The 26165-nt window shown below is 45.2% G+C and overlaps 1 protein-coding gene across 1 annotated transcript; it reads left to right on the top strand.

The window, feature by feature from the left end:
• Positions 1-265: 265 nt before the first annotated feature.
• hs3st3b1b (heparan sulfate (glucosamine) 3-O-sulfotransferase 3B1b) lies at positions 266-22516 on the top strand. Its single transcript, XM_018745299.2, has 2 exons — positions 266-1196; positions 21871-22516. The coding sequence occupies exons 1-2, from the start codon at positions 640-642 to the stop codon at positions 22487-22489; spliced, it is 1176 nt and encodes a 391-aa protein (XP_018600815.2). The 5' UTR covers positions 266-639; the 3' UTR covers positions 22490-22516.
• The last annotated feature ends 3649 nt before the right edge of the window (positions 22517-26165 follow it).

Below are 26165 nucleotides of genomic sequence, written 5' to 3'. Positions count from 1 at the left end.
TAAAAGTTATTTTCGAAAAAAAGTTATTGACTGATGTAATAACAGCAATACACAAAATGTTAAAGTTCTTCAAATTCTTTATGATCTTTCAAATAAAGAGAATCCGTTTTAACGGTCCCTTATCCAATAGGAGACTATAATAACTTTGCTTGCCGGAGTCCCCCGTCAGGCTCCTCCCTCCTTCTTCAGCGATTGGACAGGTTCCGTCAACGAACGCTGAAATTTATGCTGCTCTCCTGCAATTGGTCGACGCGGCTGTCATTTCCACGCATCTGGCTCTCTATAAGGAGGTAGTTCTGCTCGAGGCTGTCGGTGCGCTCAGTGGCTCGTAGGACAGGCGACAGGGATGTGCCGCGAGACGGACCTCGTGCTTCTGGAGCGCCACTGAGGTGCACCACTTATTCAGAATAGCGTTTAGTCTTTTTTTTTTTTCTTTTTCCTCCGCGGCAATGTTAGAAAACCGGCGACCCCGTCCCGAGCTCCACAAGATGCTCGCATTAATACTTTAGTTATTTTATTAATTGTATTTTATCATTACTACATCTTTCCTACAGAGCGCGAGGATTCTTGGAGCGCGACCTGGAATGAATAACTTTGCCAATATGAGCCCCTGGATTATGGTGCGCACCCGCGAGGCTTATGGAATATAGCCCGATCATCAGTAACCTCTATGCGTTGTCTGTGAGCCCCGTGAAAAAGAAACTCTTAGTACTCGGCATCATGTTCTTACTGTGGGTGTACATGCTGTATTCCTGCGTGGGTTACTGCACGAGCGTGCCAAGCGCCATGGTGGACCCTCACCGGTCCAAGGAGAGGACAGAGGGCGCGAGGGTGGACCTCGTGTCCAAGCTGGTGCCCAAGAAGCCACAGGGCTGGGTGGACCTGGAGTCCGACGATGACGAGCCCTCTCTCAGGACGCCCTCCAGAGACCTGCTGAACAACGACGCCGATACGGAGCGAGCCGAGGACTGGGACGAGCTCGGGACCGAGCAGAGGCCCCCCGAGCCGAGTGCCATGTCAACTTTCTCCAACGGCTCGGGCACCAAGAAGCTGCCCCAAGCCATCATCATCGGGGTAAAGAAGGGCGGCACGCGCGCGCTGCTCGAGTTCCTGCGCGTGCACCCGGACGTGCGCGCCGTGGGAGCAGAGCCGCACTTCTTCGATCGCAACTACGACAAGGGGCTCCGCTGGTACAGGTACGTCAGGACAGGTCTCGCGATTCCAGGTTAAGCCTTAGGGGAAAAACAAAAAAACCGCCGGGGTGGGAAGAGCGAGGACCGCGGCACGCGCGCCCAGAAGCATGTCACGCACGCATCTCGTGCCAGTTGCGGACATGCGTTTGTATTTGCTGAGCGTTGGTCGTTCAGCAAGTTTCATCAGGGCGGAATACATCGCTCATTTATGTTCAACCAGAAATGAAATGAATCGCGTTAGAATATGTGAAATAAATAGAGTGGAAATCACTGAATGTTTAATAAGACACGCAGTACGGATTCATTATCTGATAACGATTTCATTATTATAATAGCACCTTAAATTCCTCGAACCGCAGGTTATTAGAAGAAACGGGAAAGTTAATTATGTCATTTATTTTAGAGAGATTCTATAGATAGGCGGGATTAAGTTTTACATTTAAAAGGCAGTGAAATTGAATTTCTGTATTGACTAAGTTCACAGTGATACATGATTGCTGATGGAAGAGATTCAGTGTCTATCGGACAACACCACATACGTGCGCTCTTTCGGGTCGCAGCCAGCTAATGTTAAAATTTGAAAATTATAATTGGGGTGTCCTGTATATATTCTGTGCATTCCGTTTTGGTGTGTTTTTGTTTTCTGAACAAAACTTATTCCGTTCGCATTTCTGTCTGGATATTAAATTAATGTTGCTAAATGAGCGCAGGGCTGTGTATAGAAAGATGAGAAAAACTCTGTAGATCATGAGGTGTTCTTTACAAGGAGCTTTTGCTGTGAATATTCCACATTAGCTGTGTCCTTCCACGACTCGAACCCATGTTTCCCTTAATGTCGCACTGCCCTTGACGTTGAATTAATGAATATTGCACTTTTTCATTGGTATGGATGTGATTTAAAGGGAGCCTGATCTCCTGACGTTGAGCAGTGGTCCCTGTTGGACGTGCAGGAATACTGCAGGTGATACTTTTTAAAGTTATTTTTTCAGTTAAATTGCAAATTGCACATTTGTATTTTTTATTATTTCTATTTTTTAACAGCGTTTACAAACTGGATATGCAATTTCAGTGCCACTTCTCGAGTTTTTTTTTTTCTTTTTATATACATTTTTAACCAATACTGGTTTTATCTAAAGATTTAGACCCGCGTGTTAGAAATGCTTATATGATCTTTTTTTCAAAAGCCCTCAACTTGCTGCAAAAGCACCCCAGAGAAATCTTAAAAATGAGCAGTAAAAATAGATCAGTGGAAAAACTGTTAAACACTGATTGAAACTAACTGTCAAAATGAGTTTTTTTCTATCTACTTCAAACTGACATGTTAGGGAAACACAAAAGATTCACTATGATCTAAACAGAAAAATTCTTTATCGCTCCATTGCTTAATCCTGGCCCACTTAAACGGGTTTGCGTTTGCAAAAAAAATAAAAATAAATAAAAAATAAACATATAAAACAGAATTACACTTTCGAATTTACACATTTCATTTAAATCAGTTTAAATTGCTTTTAAAAGCCCATATATCAGCTGGAATGCCACCCCAAGACGCACTGCAATGGCACTGCTGCTCTTTGGAATAGATTTAAAACTTCTTAATACTTCTTAATACTATTGTTAAGAAGAGTAAAGCCAACTGGCTTTTGTGGCTTTTTAATTGTACACATATTCGTGTTGGGGGAGCTCAGGGAAACTGAATCAACGAAATAAAATAAATCCTGTCCTTAGTACTCCAGTGGAATTAAACAACACGGTGTCCTACTTGCACAACAGGAAATGGATATCAAAACTGATTATTTTTCTTAAACGTTAGAAGCTGACATATATTTAGCTATAACGGAAATAAATAAACATTTATTTTAGGGACTTGTCGACTAATTTCTCTCCCAATCAAAACAAGATTAACAAACAAAAATCTCAGAATGGTTTGTTGTTATTACTGGGATTCGCAATAAGTAGCATATCCCCCATTTTATTGATGTAATAAGTATTACATATTAAATAAAACAGAACTGATTCAGTACTATTTGACATTAGTGTAGCATACCCGTAGCAATAAATTAATGCTTGTTCAGAGACGTTTCCAGATCTAATTAAATATATGTACTGCTAACAAATTAATATGGTTAATATTACCGCCCACTAATTATGCATAATTTGGATTACGCGGCTTTGAAGATATTACTAGAGTTAGTGCGGTGAACTGTGTTGCCAGTGTATCTGGTTTTAAATAGCGGCAGTTTTTATGAAGGTAATATATTCTTTGCACGCATTATATGGCAAAATGCAAAACACACACTAGAAAAAAAACTGAAGTCGATAGAGACATGGTCAGGGACAGGAAAGCGGAGTTATTTTTTTCTAAGAAAAAAAAGTGAAATCTGTTAAATATGCACCAAGTTTAGAGCCCTACGAACGAAACACGGACTAAAGTAAACCAAAATCGGGCGTGTGTGTGTTTGTGCGTCTGCGTGCATTTGCGCGTGCGTGAGTTTTCATAGACTCGCAACTCTTTTATGCAACTTCGTATCAACTTCAATATCGACGATCATTTTGGCCCTCTTTTTGTTAAACTCCTTGGGCAAAATAATCGCTAAACACACTTTGTTCGCATAAATAGTGTGAATTAATTAATTTATTCAGCGTCTCTGCTCGTTTATTACAACGCAATTAAATGTAATCATCATGTAGGAATCCATTCAAGTCGTGATGGTGTCATTCCAGCAAATATATCCACATATTTCATTTTTATTTTAAATAACACCCACGTGAGCATTAATTGGGTTTGTTTAAAGAAATGTGTAGGGAAGAAAAAGAAAATATTTGCCTGTTCTTGCTTGATGAAGTGATACGTGACGTCAGTCGGGCTGTGGTGTATTTTCCGTTCTCCAGGCCTCTCATCCCTCCAGATCCGCTCCAAATCGCCTCTCAGTCCCGGGTTTTACCTCCTGGAGGACACTGATTCGAGGATGGTGTGTCTTTTCTTCATAGAATCGAGGAGTTCAGTGAAGCTTGCAGTTCGATGTTAAACCTGGTCACTGTTCGCCGGGTTGACAGGTCTGCCTACCTCAGAGAAACTCGTCATGCACCGGCATTTCTGTTTTCTCCCCATCTGCGGAGATAAAAGTATCATTTACATACAGAGGAGTGACGGCGAGAATTAACTCATAAAACTGGCAACGTTATTTAGTTAACTGGCCTTGGTTTTACTGAGAAGAAAAAGAGAGAAATGGAAAAAAAAAAAACGTGTTAAGAAAATGCCGCGCGAGGGAAGCTGGCGCGCCTGGCGAAAATGAGGCGATTTAATTGGTGCGCGAGCGCGGTGCCCGGGCTGAGGAGCCGGTGCGGTGTCTCGCGCTTGGCCTTTCCCCGGTCTCGGGGCGAGCCGTCTGTCTTTACCTGCTCTGCAGTCACAGATGGCTGGTGTCGCTTGGGTGTTGTTTCTGACACGATTTTATGGTCATTTTGTTAAAAATTAGGCCGGTATTATTTTATTTTGTGAATTTGTTCACCGCTACTGCTCTGCGGAGGACCACCCCAGCTGCCTTTAGTGCCCACTCAGATTCCGTGTTTTCACCTCAGCTCCACGCCTTCGAGGAAAGTGACAAGAAGAAATGGGCCTATGAAAGTTAATAAAACCAAGCACAGCATCTGGCTATTTTAATTCTGTTAGCTCTCTTTAGCTTTTACGATTTATTAGAATGGGCTTGTGAGAATATAAAAGTCTAAAGAAAGTCCCAGAACTTCCTCAAAGACTAAGGCCTTGTTCTTAGCACTTCTTCTTCAGTAACTGTACATATTTCAAGTGTTCACTCTTTTTTCAGCATACCCTATAAACTCATTAAAGCAAAATGTTCCTGCAACTTTCTGTGCTTTCCCGTTTATGTGCCACAGAAAGTGTTTTTCTAAGTTGTCTAAGATGTGCTTGGTCAACCTTTATATATGAAGGGCATATAAAGTAATCAATATGCTGGATTTTGCCCTTTTTCAAATGGTATGTGCTTTCAGAAAGAATGCATTTCGCCTTTAAAGAATTGTTAGCTCTTGCAGATGTTTTCTGTTGTATGTGCCATATTTTACTGAAATTCTATATCAGAATAACCGTGTGGATGTCTGAGGAACAAGCCACAAACATACCCTAACTGTGTTTTTATGTATGAGTACATATGGATATTTTTGCTTTTTAGTCATGAAATATGTTTTTAGTGGCATGAAATATGAAGCTTGCATGTTTGAGAGACTCTTCAGTGGGTCATGTATGCAAACTCACTGGAGTGCATCTCTTGGAAAGGACTAGCGGAAGTTCAACCCTTGTGGAAAGTTTTGATAAGCTTTTTGCCTTTGAGGACCAGCAGCACTTCTTCAGGAGAGAGGAAATCATGCTTCATCTTTAATACCCTTAACTTTGCTATTAGCACAGGGCCTGAGGGACAGCAGAGGAATCCCACATTTTTATGTGGCAATGTGGAGACCGCTGTGGAGGGACAGGAAGCTGTTGATTGTGTTTAAATTAAGGACTCCCTTTCCTGGGGCGAGAGAGCCCTGATCACACCAATCCCAGAGCAGGTCCGAGGCATAGCCACTGCTTTAAAACTTTATCAACAGCGAATTGCACCTCTCTCGCTGGGGTTGACTTTTAGGGTTTCCCGCCAATAATTTCCAGACACTGTCCTTGCAACTGTCCAGCTAATTCCACCAACAAAAGTGTAATACTAGGAAGAAAAAAAACACTGATATGGAAAGCAGAGCCAACAGTAACTGATTCATGCTAAGTTTAGCGGTGTACTTTGGCAGTTTTTCTTTGTGTATAGATAAACAACATATGATTTGTCTCTGGGGAGATGGAAGGAGGGTTGTGTGTGTAAGAAGGCACACATTTCTATGATGAGGTCATACAGGATCGGAAATAGTAGCGCCGAAGATCTGCGCAGATAACGTGCAACATTCTTGTGACACTGGCAAAGCGTATCAGTGTGACAACCATGTCTTATGTGACCATGTTACAGGAATGTGTGAATACTTTACAAATTAGTATTTACCGCTACTTTAGGGCCATGGAATACATGTAAATATTTCCTCTTGACGAATTCTGATTAATTAGTAAATCACTTAAATAGCATAATGCTGTTTATATCAAAGAGGGGTGCGGTGGCGTGGAAGGTTTGGGCGGGGCCTGCTCCTTGGTGGGTCTGGAGTTCGAGTCCCACATCAGGTGCCTTGCGATGGACTGGTGTCCCGTCCTGGGTGTGTCCCCTCCCTCCAGCCTTATGCCCTGTGTTGCCGGGTTAGGCTTCGGCTCACCACGACCCCGCTCAGGACAAGCAGCCTCAGCCAATGTGTGTGTGCATATGTGTGTGTGTGATTTATACTGAACTTTTGTCAACACACGTTTTGCATGTATTCATACCTTGAACAATCAACATATATGTTTTATATGTAACTGAGGTTAAAATTTTGTGGTACCATCTAAACTCTAAAAAGCAAGTTTCACAACATTTTTTGAAATTGTTTTTTAAGGGGAGGTAACACAAAGTTTCAACTTAGTTGAAGATATTACTGAATCAAAGTATTGATCAAAGCTATTCAGTGAAATGCGAGTCAAACTTTAGACATTTTCCTAAATAACTCTTCTTTCTGTGAGGGCGTCAGCACTCTAACCTGAGCACTTGCTGCAAATTAGTGAGGGAACATTTCTCTATACTTATACATGACAGTGTAGCAGATTTTTAGGATTATTTACCATTTTGTGTATTTGTTCTTTGGGTTTTAAGGAAATTACCCAAAACCTAGACATCTAATAATCTAGACTCTTGATTTGGGAAACCAGATGTGTATGCAATGCCTGTTGACTTTTGTCAGTGAAGAGTACAAGAGTTAATGATTATGTAAGGGTACACAATACTGCATGTGTCCATGTGGTCAGTTCCCTCTTGTACTCACAAGTTACCCCAGAAGGTCTTTGAGAATGGAATCACAGTTAATGTAATCCTGCGAGACCGCAGAGTTTGACCAAAGCCGTTGTCCCAGGCAATGCTGCTAAGATCCCGGCAGGCTGGGTCGGCTCCACTCCTAAGTGTTTGCAGCAAGCTTTTGTGTTTGCCGTGATTTAGTGCAAAATAAAAAGGGTTAATGGCAGCAGTGGTTAGGCTGCCCATCACTCTTAACAAAGGGACAAGTGGAGCATTGCTCAAAGGGGCTTCCAGGAAAGTGCCCATTTCACTGTTGAACTCAAGGAGGTGTGGAAGTCTTGTCTCTTGAAAGTTCTTATCTGCAGCCCACCCCAAATACAGAATCCTCTGCCTGTGTCAAGGACAGTTCTGGATGGTTGATTTCTGACTCCAACCGCCCCTCCACACACATACCTCACTCAGGGGGGTCTAAATTACTAAGAAGGTGAATGAACCTTCCTCCCCTGTTGGAATAGGTCATGTTGTTTTCCTTTGAAGCAGATCAAGTGACGAAGATCCCCGTTAACCCAGTCTCGCGAGGAAGAAGCAATGCCACCTCCCCATGCACTTCACATCCCCCGCTACAGCTACTGGTAGCACCCTAATGAGGGACCATCATCTGGCATTAGAGTCAGTCATCCAAAATGGACAGTGGTGAGAATTAAGCGAAGACCAAGGAGAGGATCTAGGGTATACAGATCGATCAAGGACACAAAGATTAAGTCATGTCAAGGAGAAAGGGGTGGGCATGCTGATTAAGAAACAAGAGCCTCTCTGTTGGTTGTTTCCAGAGCAGGTGGTTCCTGTCAGGGCCTGCTAAAAGCCTCAACACCTTCTACCATTCTACTCTTTGTATACCAAAGGGTGTGCAGTCTTGATGCAAGGCTCAGAGACAGGACCCTCTGGCACCAGTCCTCACTGCCTGACTGATAAACCTGTGGCTGTCAGCACTTCCTGCTTCTTGTTTATGCCCCTCCCTCTTACTCATCCCATACAAACAAATAAATGGTCTGACTAACTGGCCATCTGAGATGAACAGCAGGCTGACTTCCTCCTTTCAAAAGCCAGGGCTCGTGAACATAACATTGCTTGCAGCAATCTGCCAGTATTGGCCAAATCACCCTAGTGCTCTCAAATTAACAGATTATTCTCTTTGTGATCAGTCTTTGCCATGCTTCCACCTACCCCCACTATGATGTAAACTCCCCAAAGTCCTTTTACCAGCTACCTTCATTTAATCTTTAGCTGTATGCCTTCCCCACTGGCAAACAGAATAGTGTCACATGTCACCCTCATTTTCGTCCAATCACATACCGAGGCTCCTAACAGGCCTCAGTGTCCAGAGTGGCCCCCTCCCAGTGGGGTCTCTCGTCACAGCAAAGGAGAGGGGCTCTGTTTTCTTCTGGCTCAAGCTGGCACTGCCCTGTGGAGGGGAGGGGACAGCGGTGGCTGTGTGTGTGTGTGTGTGTGTGTGGGGGGGGGGCAGGGTTTTTCATCCTTAAAATTACCACTGGCTAATTGTAAAGGGGGACGACCTGTGGAGAGGGGCGTGGCTGTGCCACCGTGGTGGCCTGGCCCCCGCAGTGCAGCCCACAGATCGCCGCCCGCAGCAGTCGGGAAGACACGACCGAGACGGACAGGAACCTCCCGCTGGAGGCTCGGACAAAGGCGACTGAACCCGACAGGAACTCCGTGTCAAACACTCATGTTTCCAGAAAAGGGGCTTTGGCACGTCGCTCAGCGAAAGGGAAAAAGGAGGAGGAGGAAAGAGAAAGAAGAGAAAAGAGCTTGGCGATTGTTCCTGTTCATTCATATGGTCCCCATGAGTAGAAACTTGTGTCTACTGGGGACATTTTTTCTTTCTGCTGCTCCCTATTGAAAAAATCATTTATTTATTCTCACCATGGATGAAGTCAAGTTGAGACAAGGGAAAGCACAAAGAAAAAGAAGAAGAAGAAGAAGAGGAAGAAAAGAATCTCAGAGATAGTGATTATGCTTCCTTCTCCCTCCCAGGCTGTATGTGCAGACCCACCCCCTGAGCTTTTAGTGAATTGGTTCCTTTTTAACGATGTGATAATTTGGATGGTGGAACACATGTCAGAGTAAAACTCCCCCCCCCCCCCCCCCCTTCCCGGCAAAGTTAATGGTCATTCATTGCTGCTAAATAAACACTCTGTGGTTCATTAAATTGGGCCTGAAGGCAATGGAACCCAAAGTTTCTTGCACAACCTATTATTGCCTATATTTCTTTGTCTAGGTATGTTTATTTAGGGAATAGGGCAGCAGGTAGGGTAATACTTAAGGACCCAGACTTGTAACCTGAATGTTGCTGGTTCAGATCCTTGGAGGGCCACTGCTGTAGGTCTCTTAAGCAATGCATCCAACCTGAGCTATTCCGGTGACATACAGTGGTATTAAAACATAAAAGTGTATGGTGCTTGGGAACTTAAACAAAGCAATAATAATCAAGCATTAAAACAAGAAACACGACCTCATGTTTGTTAGAGGACATAGTTCTGATCTTCCTTAAAAGAGTCACTCTCATATTTTATCTCCTCATGTGCACGGACTACAAGTTTGGAATGGGAAAGAGGCAGGAGGCTGGACAACACTGAAACGTTCAGAATGCACAGAGGAAGGAGGCCCCTGAAAGAGCATTAAAAAAGTGCGAGTTCCGAGGCCCTCGAGGAAACCGGCACTGCGGCCCCCCGAGGTCCCTATTAACCCTGGAAAGAAAGAGAGGACAATTAAGTGGGGAAAGTGTTGTCTCTGCACACTTTGTATGCAAATGAGCTCCGGGGGGGGGGGCCAAAGCACCCCAACATGCACAGCATGAAGTGCCGCACGACTCTGCAGCGGCGGGACCGGGGGGCTCCTTCCACACGCTTTTCCTAATTCTGCTCATATTGTCATTTGCGGCTGAGGTTGTGAGGGATTTGGGGGCTTCTGAAGAAAAGTGCCAAATTTGAGGTGGCATTTTAGCCTTCGTCAAGATTTAGACACATTCTCTCTCATGGTGCTTGAGGAAAAGGCAGAAGGTGATGAAATAATAGCAATAGGAATATCAATAATAGTAGTAGTAATTATAGTAATAATCATGTGAAGAAGGTTTAGCAGCCTGGTCTTCATTTTTCGCTTTAAGAGAAGCATCCGTTGCTGCAGTCTGCAGGACTGTCCACTTGTTTGATGGCTTGATGGCATTTTCCATTACCTCCAGGGTTGTGCTCAAGCAACATGTCACAGCAGAATGGCACTGAAAGACATGTACAAATATGATTTTCTTTTCTTGGGTGCGGAGCACCTTGAGAACCAGTTCTCCATTCAGCATTTCTTTGCACGTTTGCTCAAATTTTGCCCGGCAAAGCCCATTTTCATCAAATATCTTTCAAATCATTTTTTTTCCTTCCTCTGAACGGTCTACCTCCCCGCCAGTGACGCTGTGTATCTTGTTTCTTTCTCATGAGGCCCGAGACGAGAGCGCGGAAAGAGAAAACGTTTATCATCGGAGCCCTCCGACAGCTTTGATTCCCATGAATCAGCGAGACCAACCCCCCCCCCCGGCTCTAGACCGCCAGAATGCGAGCCTTGTGATCATTTGTGGCAGAAATGGTTAACGCTGAAGTTGCTGTACTTAAGTGCAATTATCCTGTCTCTGGATATGCAGCGATATCACTCCAGAAAAACATCTCAAATGTCGCTCAGAATGCTTCAGGACCGCCTCGGGGTCCAGCTTCGCGCCGGTGTCATTTCACTCTCTCCTCCTCGCTGAGCTGCTTAATTGTCACGACCGTTGCTATCGCTACACGCTTCTGTTAATTGCCGTCTCCGTGAGCAGCAGCCCGTCTTCTCGGAGTCAGTAAATCATTAATCTGTGCCAGCGCTGCTCTGTGTGCGACATCGAAGTATTGACACTCTGCTTCCACGAGCGAGGATCTATGACAGGGAAATCCCTCATTTTGTTCACGCAAAACATTTTAAATTCTGCTGTTTCCTTGTGACAGTCGTGGCCAACAGGGCGAGATGCAGCTGCCTTTTGTAAATGAAATGTCCACAGATTCAGGGTTCGGCCGGTGTCCGCTGTGTGGCAGGTCTGGGGTTCGAGCCCTGCTTGGGCTGTCCAGCAACGGACTGGCGCCCCGTCCTGGGTGCGTCCCCTCCGCCCCTTCGGGCTTGTGCCCTGTGTTGCCGGGATGGGCTCCGGCTCGCCGCGACCCCGCTCTGGACAAATGGTTGTTGACAATGGATGGATGCAACCGAGGGTGAAACAATTGGCCTCATTCACCTTGACCGTCAAGCCGATCACCCCTTCGTCCAGCAGGGAACCAACACACCGTGACAACGTCACTCTACATTTTTCATATATTAATTTCCTGACTGCATTGAAAATTTGCAGATTTTCCTTGACTTAAGGTGCTTCAGTGACGAAGCGTGCTTTGCAAGTGTTTTCAAAGTCCTCACAGATGCGACGTGTCGTTAATAGCAAAGTACATTTGGAGGGCTCTTTAGTCCTTCATTGACCCACTTTCGGACGCTTGGAGAACACTTGCGCAAACAAGCGGGCACAGCCTCACTGAAGAACTCTTGATTCATTAAGTAGGAACGGTATTTTTAGATGTTAGATCGCTCCTGTTCTGATCCCCACCCAGTGAGCCTGTTTGCCGATACACTTAAAGGAGACTAGAGTCTCTGTAGGGTCAACTTAGGTTGTCACAATCACTTCACCACACTATCAAGGCAGCGATACAGTTTTGCATCGAATAAGGCGGGTCATTAAAGATCCTGGCAACACCCCTGCCAACCGCCGGAGTAGTATATCGCATTTCTGTTTTATCACCTCATCCTTACAGCAGAAAATGTCCAAGAGAAACGGAGTGGATCAAGCCTGGCTCAGATTTAAGCTCTGACAAGATTTTGTCGCTTTCATTTTACGTTTACGTGTGTTCATTTATCAGACGCTTTTCTCCAAAGCGAGGTACATCTCAGAAAACACAGTGTGTTCATTACATTAGGAGAAAGAGAGACATAGTTGCAGACGCGTGATTCTAAAGTGCAGTTAGTTTGTTTCTTTCCACCATATGAACCAACCTTCATCACATGAGCAGCTGCGTAAAACTTTTATCGGAATATTGACGATTCTTCATCATCTTCCTTGTAATTTTTTCATTTTTAATTTTAGGCAACGTACAAATGCATGCAGTCTTTTTGTTTGTATGTGGCGATGGGGGTGGGTTCTAAGTTTTACTTAAATGGGAGAAACAAGTAGAGGAGCAGAACAGAACTACGCACACAGGCTGAAGCCGCTGCTCCTAAGTGGGGTTGCAGCGGGCCGGAGCCTAACCCGGCAACACAGGGTGGAAGGCCTCAGAGGGAGGGGACACACCCAGGACAGGATGCCAGTCCATCAAAGGCACCCCAAGCGGGACTCGAACCCTAGATCCGTTAGAGAGCAGGACCCGGCCAAGCCTGCTGCACCGCTGCACTCCCCAGAACAAAGCTAGGTGGAGGAAATATTTTGGGAAGTAGTTGGAGCCACGGAGGAGACAAACCAAGATCACGTGTAAAGTGAAAAATAAAAATCCTAAGTAACGTTAAAAGTAATCAATTGGCACATCCCTAATAACTCCCAAAGCAAGCAATGTGAGGAAACTTGGTCTTTGTGCCGCGGTGGTGTCTCTGAGCTGCCCCTTGCAGGTACTCGGTCTGAAATGTACATGACTGGAAATTAGCGACTCAAAAGAAATACAGCAACCCCCACCGTGCTAAATCCTCCCGCACTGTTTTATTCATACCACATGGCAAACCCGTACACCACTACGCTGTTATTAACACTCAGTAATTCCATTCGGCTGGCACGGAGTCGTGCCCGGAGCCTGTGCGCTGCTTAGACGGAGAAACACGGCCATGTTTTTGAGGTGTCGAACACCAACAAATAAACCCAAAACATACACATCTAACTGCGGCGATTTATTGAGTGAAATGAAATTGATTTGTCAGTGCCACTCTGTGGAAAGACAGCCTGCACAAAGGAGCAGCTGTGCCTCTCTACATGTTTGCATGAGCACTTTTGGGGGTTGGGCGCGAAGCGGTCGGAGAAGGCGCCTCCGCGTTATGTGCGGTGGATGCTTTTCCTAAGGTTCAAGGTTTCGTATTTGCAATATTTGCTTCGACGATGGTTTTACGCAGCTTAGCCAGTTATACAGCAGGTCGTTGTACTGCAGCAGTTCAGTTTAGGCATCTAGCATGTGGGTAAATGTCGTGTTGCTCTTTAACCGCTATAGTACCTGCTACCGCGCAGTTCCCAATGTTTCATGGAGTCAGCCCAACCTGGGCCAGGCAACAAAATGTGGTACACCAGCAGGAAGACATGCAAGGATGAAAAAAGTTACTTTTGACACATTATTCTCCGAAAGCCATTTTGAACTGTTCATTTGTTCTTGTTTCTTATGATGCACCTGGATCGAAAGCAGGAACACGGCAAGCGCATGACCACAGTTGGGGAGAAAGTCCGCATCGTGTATTCTTTGATCCTGGAAAGTATTTTCATGTGGGTTTCTCCTCCTTTTTTGCTTATGTAGAACTCAGTGTGTGTCACGCGGAACCGAGGGAGCCGGAACGGCTGGACTCAAGTGCAGGGTCGTTCATCTGGACTCAGGGGCTCAAGGCAAGTTCTCGGTGACGGGGACGGGCGAAGGGTCAGTCGATCGGCGGTCGGAGTCAGAGCGAGGATCCATGGGCATGGTCAGGGGACGAAGCGAAGGGTCTGTCGATCAGCGGTCGGAGTTGGAGCGAGGATTCGTGGACGTTGTCGGGGAACGAAGCGAGGGGTCGAAAACCGGAGGATGGAAACTGGGAGTAAGGGTTATGTGTGTACTGGACGTCGCGAAGGAGGACCGTTGTCTCTGACGAGATTCCACAAAGGTATGGGAGCTGAGGAGGGTCTTTTTTAAAGGGTGAGCGGTTAGTCAAGTGCTTGATTGGAGTCAGGTGCTGTCGACTAAGGTGCGGGCGTGGACGTGACAGTGTGGAGATGGAAGAGAAGGATTAGATGTAAAGGAATTTGACTTCACGCCAAAAGATTTCAGGCTTGAATTTGAGCGGGGATCTGGTGTTCAGTCCTTCTGCAACGGATTTAGCCTGAGGGCAGTTCTTAGTGGTGGTGTTAAAGTGTGAGGTGTTTAAGTAGCTTTGGGTAAAAGCATCTGCTGAGCCACTACTCATAACTAATAATTCATATAGGAAGGATACCCTTTCCCTGTTATCCTGGTAATGATAGGCTCCCAGAATGCCTTGCTCAGAGCAGAAGGAGGGAAACCACGGTGAGGGTAGGTAGGTGGGTTCAGAGTTCAGATCTGGGAAGACAGGATGAAGGCGAATAAGCCAGGTGGGATGCAGATGCAAATCTCACATTCTCAGACACACACGCACACGCACACACACTCAGATGTGGGATGCGGCAACACATGCACCCGGCTCTCGGCCATGGGTGAAGAGGACAGGCCTGCGCTTCGTCACGCAGGAAGCAGGCTGTCAGGAGCACTCTGAATGGCTGCATTCCTCCACTCAGCCATCCTGCCTGCCTTGCCAAGCCCCGCCTCCCCCCCATCGTGGCTCCGCCCAGTGTGGCTCATCCTCACCGCAGCATCTGTCTGGGCTGAAAAACACGCTCCTCTTTTTCAACAGGCTTCCACATCTGAGCATCCTGGTTAGCTGTAATGTGGCTGCTATTGCCTGACAGCGGTGGTGGGTTGGGCGCACATTTTTCAAAAATAGTCTGTGGAAAAGACTCATCTGCTGTGTTGGGAAGATGCGCTTTTGTGGTTGACAAGTAGCACATGCTGTTCAGCGGGAGTCCATCCCTGTGCGCTTCCTATGCACTGTGCAAATATATCAATTTGTTAGTTGGATAAACCTCAGCAGAGTTTTGGTACCACTTGAAATTACATCAAAGCTGTTTGCAAAATTGAGAAATAACACTAACAATAAAGGATGCCTTAAGGAATCAGTGACAAATTATTATTCCTGAATGTCATTAAATGGTCCAAAAAAAAAATCTTGATGGAATCTTACAATGTAACAGTAGAAAACTCAATACAAAAGCAGACAGTGGCAAACAGTGGAAGGAAAAGTAGCATGTCAGCCTACCTTGGGTACTTTGTCGAGTGGTCAGCGCACCCAAACATGCTTGGTCATCTGAAAGCATCTGGAATGAAGTGGGCGCAAGGAAGTGACAAAGACCTGCTCACAACAGCTTCTTTTAGCTCTCCGATCACAGAGTTAATTACTTGTCGTCCAGATTCAGGGGTGACGCGGGTCCCCTCTTAACAAGAGCTGTGGTTTTTTTTTTTTTTTCCCTCTGTGTGTGTGTGTGCTTGATGGGAACAAGAAGGCCTGGAAGTGGGTATCTCCCGCTTCGGGGGAAGAATGACGTGCCTGTTTTTACAAACAGTACACTTTGCGTCTCTTCAGCCAGGCGGTCGCTCACGGGGGGTATGGAGGGCTTTCATCGTGCTCACTTTTTTCCCCCTCTTGCCTCAGGCATGAAACAAGGGGGAGGTTAATGTTGATCAATAGCTTAATTATTGGCAAAGAGCGAGTCGGTCTGCTTTGTGGACCGATGTGCGTGTGTGTTGTGAGGGGGTGTAGAGCTTAAGCTTCATTCACATATGAGTGGAATTATCATTCACGCTGACACTGATTAGTTGAGTTCCAGCCATTCATGAGCTGTGGAGCTGTGCTTTCTTGTCTGCAGTGGTTGTGCTGGGAATGGTGTAGGATAAAAAAAATGAACAGTGCTCTATTTCTTCTGTCATGGAAAATAGCAAGCCGATGAAAACGTGACCGCCCTGAAAGCGGCGGTCAAAGTGAGAAGGCTGTGGTCCGACTGTAAATAGCTCATTACGGCTAGATGAGTTCACAGGTCCTCCCTGAATGTTCATAGATACACTGGCTTATGAACACATTTGAGACCAGAAACCTGCTCATAATTTAACTTGTTTGTTACTTTTACGCCTAACCTTTTATTTTCATATTTTATTACCCTGAGCGGCACCAAAATTAAAACTGATACAGATTAAAATAGACTAATATAGATAACACTACATAGAGCTCATTGGAAGTCACTATGGAGAAAAGCATCTGCTAAATATATGAATATAAATGCAATATAAAATGATGAAAAATGAAAATATTCAGTGCTCATCGTTCAACCCGTTCAACCCTTAAACATGCAGTTTTTTTTTCATCTTGTTATTCATCACCAACACTCAGGTGCACAAGACAGGAGCTGTGAACACGGGGAAGTGAGTTGAATTAAATAAAGGTTTCCTACACCTTCTCTGTACATTTTACTGCTGAATATCAGCTAAGCATGAGCAATCAGATCGCTCCATAAGCAGTTGAAATGTTAGATAATAGATAAATGAAGAAAATTATATTATAATAAATGAATTGGAAAATACCTGATTTGTTTGAAATTTCATACCTGAATCACTTATAAGAAAAAGAGCTAGTGCTCTCAGTAGCTCCTTGTGGAATGTGAAGAACACTAATGTCTAAACGTGTAGCTAGAAACTCTTAAGGGATCATAACCGACGGTCTGGAGTTTGTCTTTGTGACGCTCCTCTCTTTGTAGCATGGCTCCTTGCCCACTAGTCCTGATTTGTTTGACGTTCCTCTTCAGTTTATTTAAACATCTGAGGGTTTTTTCATGTGCTGTCACTTCTGCAAGCAGATGTGAAAGTAATATTCATCCCATCGAATGGAACACAATACATGAAGCCCACAAACTGTAAGTGCTGCAAGTGTATGTGATTCGATCAGTTTGCAGTATGAAGTTATTGAATAATGTTGAGTGCATGGAAAGAGTGTAAATAATGGTGAGGAGAACTGAGTTGTACAGTAGCAATTCAATGTGCCGTGTAGCCTGGCTGCCCTGTGCAACCCAGACTGTAAACATCACAACAGTGTTGGGCTACAAAGAGAGTCTTGGAAGCCTCTTCGCAATTGTCTTGAAACAGATCTGGGATACGGTCACTTTGTTAGGAGTTCTCTGTTAAGCAAAACATTTTCCCTCTGAGAGATCAAATATGGCACAATGGGAAGAAGAAGAACTGAAGGATACATCTACCACCTCCCCCCAGACACACATCTAGCTCTCAAAGATGGGAATGGGAGTCTTTAGAAATACGGTTCCACGGGTGGCTTCATTCGGTCTTTTGAAGGTCTCATGTGAGAGGCAGTCCTGCTTTTGTGACTTATCTGCATGTTTTGGCATCTCTTTCAACTTGGGGGAGACCTTTCATGATAGTCTGCTGTATGAGACATACACACTTCTAGTCCCTTCTCCCGCAGCTACAGGCAAAAGAATAAAGGGAAGCAGAACCATGGTCACATTTAGCCAAACAAACACATGACTTTGAACATGTATGCGGAGAGCGGAAACGTTAACATGTGGGGTCGACTTTGAAGCTTGATCCATTAAGGCTAAGCCTCTCCAGATTAATCGACGGTGAAGTGGGTAAAAGTGGGATAATGTGGTGGTTAGAGCAGTAAATTTGAAGGGCCCAAATTTGAATCCCCACTCCTGCTGTAGTACCCTCGATCAAGGTACTTATCCTCAATTGATGCAGTAAAAATTACCCAGCTGTATAAAAGGATATATCATTCCAGGTAGCTTATGGCAAAATCCTGACACTGGAAGTTATTTTGGACAAAGGTGTCAGGTAAATAAAGGCAAATAATAATCACAGCCAACCACAGTTGGGTGCGGAAACAACAAGTGGAGCAGTTTCCCACAACCCCAAAATGACAACCTCAAACACGGTAAACCATAATCAGTGGATTAATAAGTGACCGATTTAAACCTGAAACACCAAGCGACTGGCTTCAAAGTACTCTGAACAAGGACTATCCAGTCACACTGTGGCTGTTCAGGGCTGGAACCTGTTACACTAGACCATAATTTACAGTGACAATAAAATCTTTGAGATTCAACAGTCCACGAAAGCAAATTTTGGATATAAAAAGTCAAACGTAGCACCTGGGATTGTGTGGATCGAATAGACAGGGCGCTAAAGGGGTACACTGCCTTTGGACACGGCCGGTACACAGAGAACTGATGATGCGATCACGAGAGGGACAAATGTCAAGGGCTCTCCAGTTCACCCCCACCGCGTAAAGGTCTGCATCGTCAGTCCTGGGAATGACAGAAGTGCCCCACTCAGCCTTCCCTGTGGCCGAGCCTCACTATTCACCGGCCGGCCTGAAAGACAATGCCCTTTTTTTCCTTTTTTCTTTCAAGCAACCACAAAAAAGGGTCTCGATGTCAGAGAATGGGCTGTTTGTCCACAGACCCTTCTGAAGAGTTACCTCATAAATCATAAGGGCATATAATAGGCATTGTTCCTCAGAGAACTACCCCAAATACCCCTCGAAAACCCCACCCACATCGGGCTCGTATGATAACACTAGATCTTTGACGCTCTTTTCTTCCCCCAAATATTTGTAGTGCTCTTCAGAGATCAGTGATGGGGGGGAGGTAAGGTTCACGATGCAGGTTTTACAAGAGGGGGAGGTTCGAGTGGTTGTCGTTGCTCTAGATCACTTCCCTACTCAACCTCCAGCTGCACTACCTGTCAGACACCTTCTACTCTTGACAGGACACTAAAAACAGTTTGAACCTTTTCATCAGGTGTGTTGCACACAACCTCAAAGAACATGCCTTTTCCAGAAACTCCCAGCTTGCAAGAGGAAGACTCCGGCACCAAGGATCCGTGTGCGTCCCCAGCCCAGGCACGGCTGCATGTTAAGCAGAACAAATTGCAATGCCACCCCCCATCCCCCCTTTCTCCGGGGTCCATGCCACAGAGATTGCAGGCTGTAATGTTGTCCCCCTCACCCTCTGAATGCATAATTAATGCTGCTTTTCCCACACTGTCCCCAGGTCAGGTCCCGGGGAGGAAATGGAAAGATTCGCTCACAATATTGCTCGTGTCTTCCAGGCAATTATATTGGCCATTAAATGATGTGCGGTTAAAGATAAGACAGACTGTCGCGATATTTCTGTCTCTTCTGTTCTCAGTCTCCTGAACAGGTGTGTGAGAGAATGTCTGTATGTGTACATGTGTATCTTACTGCCCCTGTGCTTGTGCTTGGGCTCATACATCAATCTGCCATATTTCTGTAGCTCCGGCTAATGCAAGCGGTTGGGACCCTGTCCTCCCCGCGAGTCCCAAGCCCTTGCCTCCCACTGCACGCCTCTTCAGCAGCGGCCGTAATTGGTTAGATGTTATCATAATTACAGCACTGGCTCCCATTCAAAAGAAGCAGTGCAACAGCACGTATCTGCCAGCAAATTTCCATTAAGTGTATCATTAGTTGCCTTGGGCTCCCTCAAGCAGTTTTTATTTATTAGTATTTTTTTTTTTAAATTTCTGTTTCCATGCCTTTCAGTGTCATTGTGGAGAAGGGGTTTTCCTCCACGACGTGTCTGCCCTTTGTTCAGAGTTCAAGATGTGTTTGCCGAAGCCTTAAGCTGTGTGCAGGGGCAGCCTGCAAGTGAGAAGGATGTCAGAGGGATGTCAGATGAGCACTCCGGAGTCTGGTGGGGAAAATACCAGCGTGGCTTGCCTGCTGTGTCTCTAAGACATTCTGGAGCAGAAACTTATTTTTCTTTGGACCAGGGATCATCCAACTTATAAGGCTGATCAGATGATACTTAAACTCGGTAACTTTGCAAATAAAGCCCACACTTAGAGCTTTGGAGTACGTCCAGTCTACCTATCATTTTTTTTTGTTGTTGGTAAGCGCCATTGAGTTGATGTTGACTCTTGGCCACCACATAGATACCATGCCTCCAGAAACCTCTGTCCTCCACTTCTTTTCTTAGCGTTGAAAGGGGTGTGTCCACTGACACTGTGATTAGGACCATCAGTGTGGCTGCCCTCTTCTTTAACCTTCTTCTTTCCCAAGCAGTAGAGTTCTGTTGAGAGAATCTAGTCTTCATATGAAATGTCTAAAGTATGATAGTATCATAATATGAACCTTAGTCTCATCATGTATGAATCTAATGAGAGTTCCTGTCTGATTTCATTGTTTTCCTGGCTGTCCTTGTCATCATTAGAAGTCTCCTCCAGCAATACAGTTTAAAGAATTGCATGGATGTTTTCCCTATCCCATTTTCAGGTTGAAACTTTCACATGTATGTGTTGCTGTAGAAAACACCAGTGCTTGAACAGTTTAAATCAGTGCTTTTGAGGATATTTTCCAAGTGCTGGACTGCTTGTTACAGATTATTGATTCCAAGAGAGAGTTTTTCATTTCAGCTCTCTGCAGCCCTTTTCCTTCACCTCCATGACCATGGTGTCATCCCCATAGTGTCGACAAACTAGCAAGGCCTCCCTTGAAGCAGGGATTCTTGTTGGTGACTAGCCTGGTCTTTCTCTAGCTAGAGACTTTTTTTTGGTTTGCTAGGCAGTGCCCAAGGTAGACTAGGTAGGTATGCCCACCTGTTGCACGCATCCTGAAGGCAAGCACCATTAACCCCTCTCTTAATCCATGAACCCATGTGTGAGAAGAGGCTGGTGGCCTCTATCTCGTATCCATAATCTGAACCACCATTCTCTTCTGTTGCGCACACAACGATCTGACCCTTCGCTATTCTCCACCAGGCAGCAGAAATGCATGTAATCATACATATCTCAGCATCCCGGTGCCAGCCAACTGCATGGGGCTGCTGGCAGGGAGTAAAAAAGGGATTCATTTCTCTGTGTTCGTTTAAGCCTTCTTATCAACTCCGTATAATCCACTCCGGGTGATTGTGCTGCCTGTTTGAAATTCAAGGCTGTCACGAAGCGAAACACTCTCACATTTGATTAAGGCAGAAACGCGTCTTGATTGTGTGTCGGTATGTAATGTATACTTCCACTCCCCCAACCATGTTAGCAACGGAGGGCTTTAATTTCACAATACACCAGGAGAGCCGCGAGTGTTCCTGTTAAGGGCTCGACGTTCTCCGCTGACTACGCCAGCCGACTGACTCAGCATGGCTCTTTTTAAAGGCAAATTAGCTTTTGCTTTGCCCTAAGTGAGTAATGGCTAAAGTAGGCCATGACAGATTTAGGCTAAGCCAGGCAATTCCCAGCACTTGGTGGCCAATGAGCACAGCTAGCAAGCTTGGGGGTGGGTGGCGTGTGGAGTCCTCGAAGGACGCAGTCCCTAGCCATAGCCATGGAACATTTTCAGAAGTCCAGGGGACCAGTTAATGATTATGTGTTAAAATTTTGGGCAGCAGGGCAGAAACTAGACCACTGTTTGCGCTTGTCAAATACACGTCGTCAGTATGGAGTGCTGGATTTCCTTTTCATTATCCGTAACTATGTCAAGTCTTCTGCCTGTAATTGTTTTGACCTTAATATTGTCCCACTGGTTATTTAAAATGTATTACCTTTAACACTCACTTATTATTAACGGTGACTTGGAAGGACTGTTCTTACTTGCTTCTGTTTTTAGTTTCCTTCTAGGAAAACTCATCTGAAATAATCCTTTTAGCTGGTTTCCTCTACTGAGTGTGTGTATGCGTCATTGTGTTGTCATCCCTGTAGTTACAGGTTGTGGTGGCCTCGGGTCAGGCTCCCATTCATTGCACGGAGCAGATCCCCATCTGCTTGATTTCATTATATGGCACTTTCCTGCTTTTCCTCTTTTTACACCGTCTATTTCTTCCTTCTCCTCAGAGAGCTGATGCCCAAGACCCTGGAGGGCCAGATCACCATGGAGAAGACCCCCAGCTACTTTGTGACCCGGGAGGCTCCGGCTCGTATCTATGCCATGTCCCGAGACACCAAGCTGATCGTGGTGGTCCGGGACCCCGTGACGCGAGCCATCTCCGACTACACGCAGACGTTGTCCAAGAAGCCCGACATCCCCACCTTCGAGAGCCTGACCTTCAAAAACCGGAGCACGGGCCTGATCGACACCTCCTGGAGCGCCGTGCAGATCGGCATCTACGCCAAGCACCTGGACAACTGGCTGCAGTTCTTCCCCATGCGCCAGATCCTGTTCGTGAGCGGGGAGCGGCTGATCCGCGACCCGGCCGGCGAGCTGGGCCGCGTGCAGGACTTCCTGGGCCTCAAACGCATCATCACGGACAAGCACTTCTACTTCAATCAGACCAAGGGCTTCCCCTGCCTGAAGAAGGCCGAGGGCAGCAGCAAGCCCCACTGCCTGGGCAAGACCAAAGGCCGGACCCACCCCAACATCGACCCCGAGGTGGTGCGGAGGCTGCGGGACTTTTATAGGCCCTTCAACATGAAGTTCTACCAGATGACTGGGCACAACTTTGGTTGGAATTAAAAAAAAAAAACAGTAATAATAATAACAAGAGGACACATTGAGCTTCAGTTGTCTTTTTTTTTTCTGTAATTCTGGCAAAGATGTGGAGATATTGCTATATATATGTAAAATGTACAGAAATCTATTTTATAATAATTTATTTTTAATTTCTAAGCAATTAATTCACTAAGCTGCCTAACCGTATTTGTTCATTACATTTTGGCCCACTTTTTCATTTTTGTAACATTCCACACATTTTTTTTGTGCTTTCTTCTTTCACAATCCTGTTATTTAAACACGAGTTAATGGTGCTTCCAGATGCTGCAGTGACTGAACTAATGGGAATCTAGAACCGGAGGAAAACAAAGAAGCACTGTGTTACGGGTAAAGAGGACTCGCACACGATATTGGATTCATGCGTTCTGTTTTTTTATTGTCTTCTTCCAATCCATTTGGTAACCGCATTAGTCACGATGGCCATACCTTCCCTTTTGTCTAGCACTCATGGACTAATTGACATATGTAAGGGCGTTTCTTTATTCTGAGTACTTAGCTGGTCTGTTTGGTTACAGGTAGCCTGCTTTCAGCGGTCAGGCCACCCCGACCTGATGTGACCGGTTAGCCCAGCCAATATGTGTCTCAGATGATCCGATGGCCCCTCTCACTTAATAAGGCATAGATCAATGAGCTAATTGCCTCTCATCGTGTTGCTTTGGTTCAGAGAACAGCCCAGCTCTCTGTTTGTATCCATTGTAATGAAAAGGCCATCCATCAGGGGCTAAATCGTGTTTCGGGTAAGAACGAGTGCCTCTCGCTGACATTATGCTAATCGTGTAATGCAGCTTAGCCAATCGATCCTGACCACAGTCCCACATCCCAATAGACAGAGCCTACTCCCCCCCATCCCCTTGGAGGTAGATGGTCAAGGAAAACCTCCAGCAGGGTCCCCGTGAGAGCCTTCTGATCCAACAAAAGGATAATTTGGTTTCTATTGTTTGGCTGTCGGTCTGAAATCCTCCCCAAAGGCTTGGTTCGGTGGTCTGAAGAGGGTTTTGGCCGAAGCCTGGGAACCGGGAAACCCAGGTCGACAGGTCAGGGGTTGTCTGGACCAGTCGGGGTTCACTGAACGGCAGATCACAAATGACACAGTGAGGGATTCTGTCAATGCACATTTGGACTGGGGGATTATGGGAGTTGGTTTCTCATCACAATGCACTTACACGTAGCTGTCCCCTGCCATCCATTCACTAGGAGTCCTCCGGATACCATACCTCTCATCAGCCTCGCACCCTCAGCCCAAGGAACTCAGATCATGTCATAGCCGACCTCATTGACTCCCTGTCTAACCCCTGTTGCTTATCGATTATTTTTTCTTTGCAGTTCGTCTTTGTTACTTGAATCCCACAAACATCAGCGGGAGAATTGTTTTTAGCTCTTCTATGGTACCTCCTCCCAGCCAGGTGGGGGCAGCGTCACGCAGACGCCGACAGGCCCGCATAATGTGTTTCTTGTAAATGTTGCAATAGCATTGTTGCTGTCTTGGGCATGTGCTGGTGGGCTCTGCTTCTGTGTCAGCTTTTCCACACCACTAGGGAAGGGGGTCGCAACCCCAGGCACTTCCAGTCGGTTCCGTCATGCATCCTTAGCATCCCGAACGAATGTAAGCATCATTTCTCCTCTCTGGCAACTAATACCAAGGTGAAAGAGTCACAGACTTAAGTCGCTACGATGAAGAATAGGGTATAAATATAGTACTTTTCTAAGACAATATTGTGCCTCTTTACAGTCCAATACAGAGAAACCAGATACCTTTTATTTAAAAATAAACCAAGTTGAATGAACCGGTAACCAGAACGCAGTTGTTCGGTACGAGCGAGGCGGGTGGGTGGAAATCCTATTGTGTCTCTAGTGCAATAGTGTCCATTGACGCAAGGGAACCGTCCTTCATGGGAAAGGAGGAAAGATCCAGAAGGGGACGCTCGTCTCATCACATCGCTGTGACTGCTGAAGTAAAGGAATTCAGCTCTGATTTGTATTTTATTTTTATTTTTATTATTATTAATAACTCACAGGGAGGCCTGTGACCCTCCCCTTACTGTTGCGGTTACACTGTCTATGTTGCATTAATTTATGGTTGAGTTTTATTCAACCCTCTAGAAATATACAAATGTTAGTGATGTTTGTCTTACCCATATAATATGGCATTTAGAATAGTCAATCTGTATGTAAAAAAAATGAAAAACACATGTAAATCAAGTATTTTGTGGTATGTACATCAAAAAATTAATTTTACACAGTGAACTGCAAAATGGAACAAAAGTTTCTAGATAATTAAATACTGAACATTCATGCTATTTCTTTGTATGAAGAAATAAATAAAAAATATATATTTTACCAAAAACTACACTTTTCCTCTTATGTATGTACATATGATACCTCATTACGAAGTTCGTCTGCTGTCAGTTTTCTCGAATGACAGATATTTAAATTATGTATTCATTTAGCAGACATTTTTCTCCAAGGCACCTTGCAGTGCGAGGTTTGCGCACTTAACGCCTTATAATTATTAAACCATTTATTCAGATGGGTATTTTTACTGTATCAATTCAGGATAAGTACCTTGATCAAGTGTATGGCAGCGGGAGGTGAGGTTCAACCCCAAGTTCGTTGATTGCAAGGGGACTGTCGCGACCACACCCGCACCACAACGAGAAATACCTGGCTATAATTAGAGCAGCCAGGTATAGAGAGCACCGGTCCACCAGTCCCCACTTGTGGAATCTCTTTGAGACAACCATCCCTCCTGCGCTCACGGCACAACGCCATTGCCTTACCTGCCCTTTTCCGTTCATCTCCCTCCTTGACCCCTCGCCCATCCCTTTGTCCCTGTCCTAGGCTCCCAACGGCATCGACCCTCGCTTCGCTTCACTGACCACGTCTTCGGATTCTCCTCTTGAACCACATTTCCATCTCAGACTGAACCACACCTGTCCCCGACCACGAGCATTGTTTTTCCCCTTGTACCTTTGCAATATACGATCCCGCAAATGGGTCCACATCCAGGTCTCCAGTCTGCTCTGTGCGACAGGGACAGTTCTAACCACTACAGTAAGTGTACAGTTTGTACATTTATCATGGGCAGACTGATACCAATATTAATACACAGCATTACTGTACATCTTTGCCATGCTGGTAGTGTAGTGGTTGGAACTACTGCCTTTGGATCTAAAGTTTGTGGGTTCAATCCCCAGCTCTGGTTGTAGTACCCTTGAGCAAGGTACTTACCCTGAACTGTGCCAGTAAAACTACCCAGCTGTATAAATGGGTAAATAGTTGTAAGTCACTTTAGTGAAAAGTGTCAGCTAAATGAATAAATGTAAGATGAAATTTGCACAGCTACATGTGACAAAACAATTTCACTCTGTTCTCTTTCTCATCCACCCTTAAAGCAAACACGTCACGAATTCTGTTTTCCGTCCACTACGTGACCTCCCAGCTGGCCTGCAGAAAGTCACTGAACCTTGTTTGAAAAGATACAAAAATACTACTTTGGTATATAAATGCACTGATGATGTATACAATAATAAGTGCACTTCTCTAAGTTAAATTTGTATGTGTCAACAAAATGAAGATAAACTGATGGATTTTGCAATCGATTCTGGAGTGATGGATGCTCGCAGTGTGTTAGTAAAATACT

The sequence above is a fragment of the Scleropages formosus genome, chromosome 1, assembly GCF_900964775.1.
Source record: "Scleropages formosus chromosome 1, fSclFor1.1, whole genome shotgun sequence".
In the NCBI taxonomy this organism is placed as follows: Eukaryota; Metazoa; Chordata; class Actinopteri; order Osteoglossiformes; family Osteoglossidae; genus Scleropages; species Scleropages formosus.
Note: the sequence above shows the minus strand (reverse complement) of the source record. Positions and strands in the feature narration are given on the sequence as shown.

Excerpts from the sequence above, each read along its gene's own strand:
- hs3st3b1b (XM_018745299.2), top strand. The coding sequence starts at position 640 with ATGGAATATAGCCCGATCATCAGTAACCTCTATGCGTTGTCTGTGAGC. Across the intron at positions 1,197-21,870 it reads AAGGGGCTCCGCTGGTACAG|AGAGCTGATGCCCAAGACCC; the intron begins GTACGTCAGGAC and ends CCTTCTCCTCAG.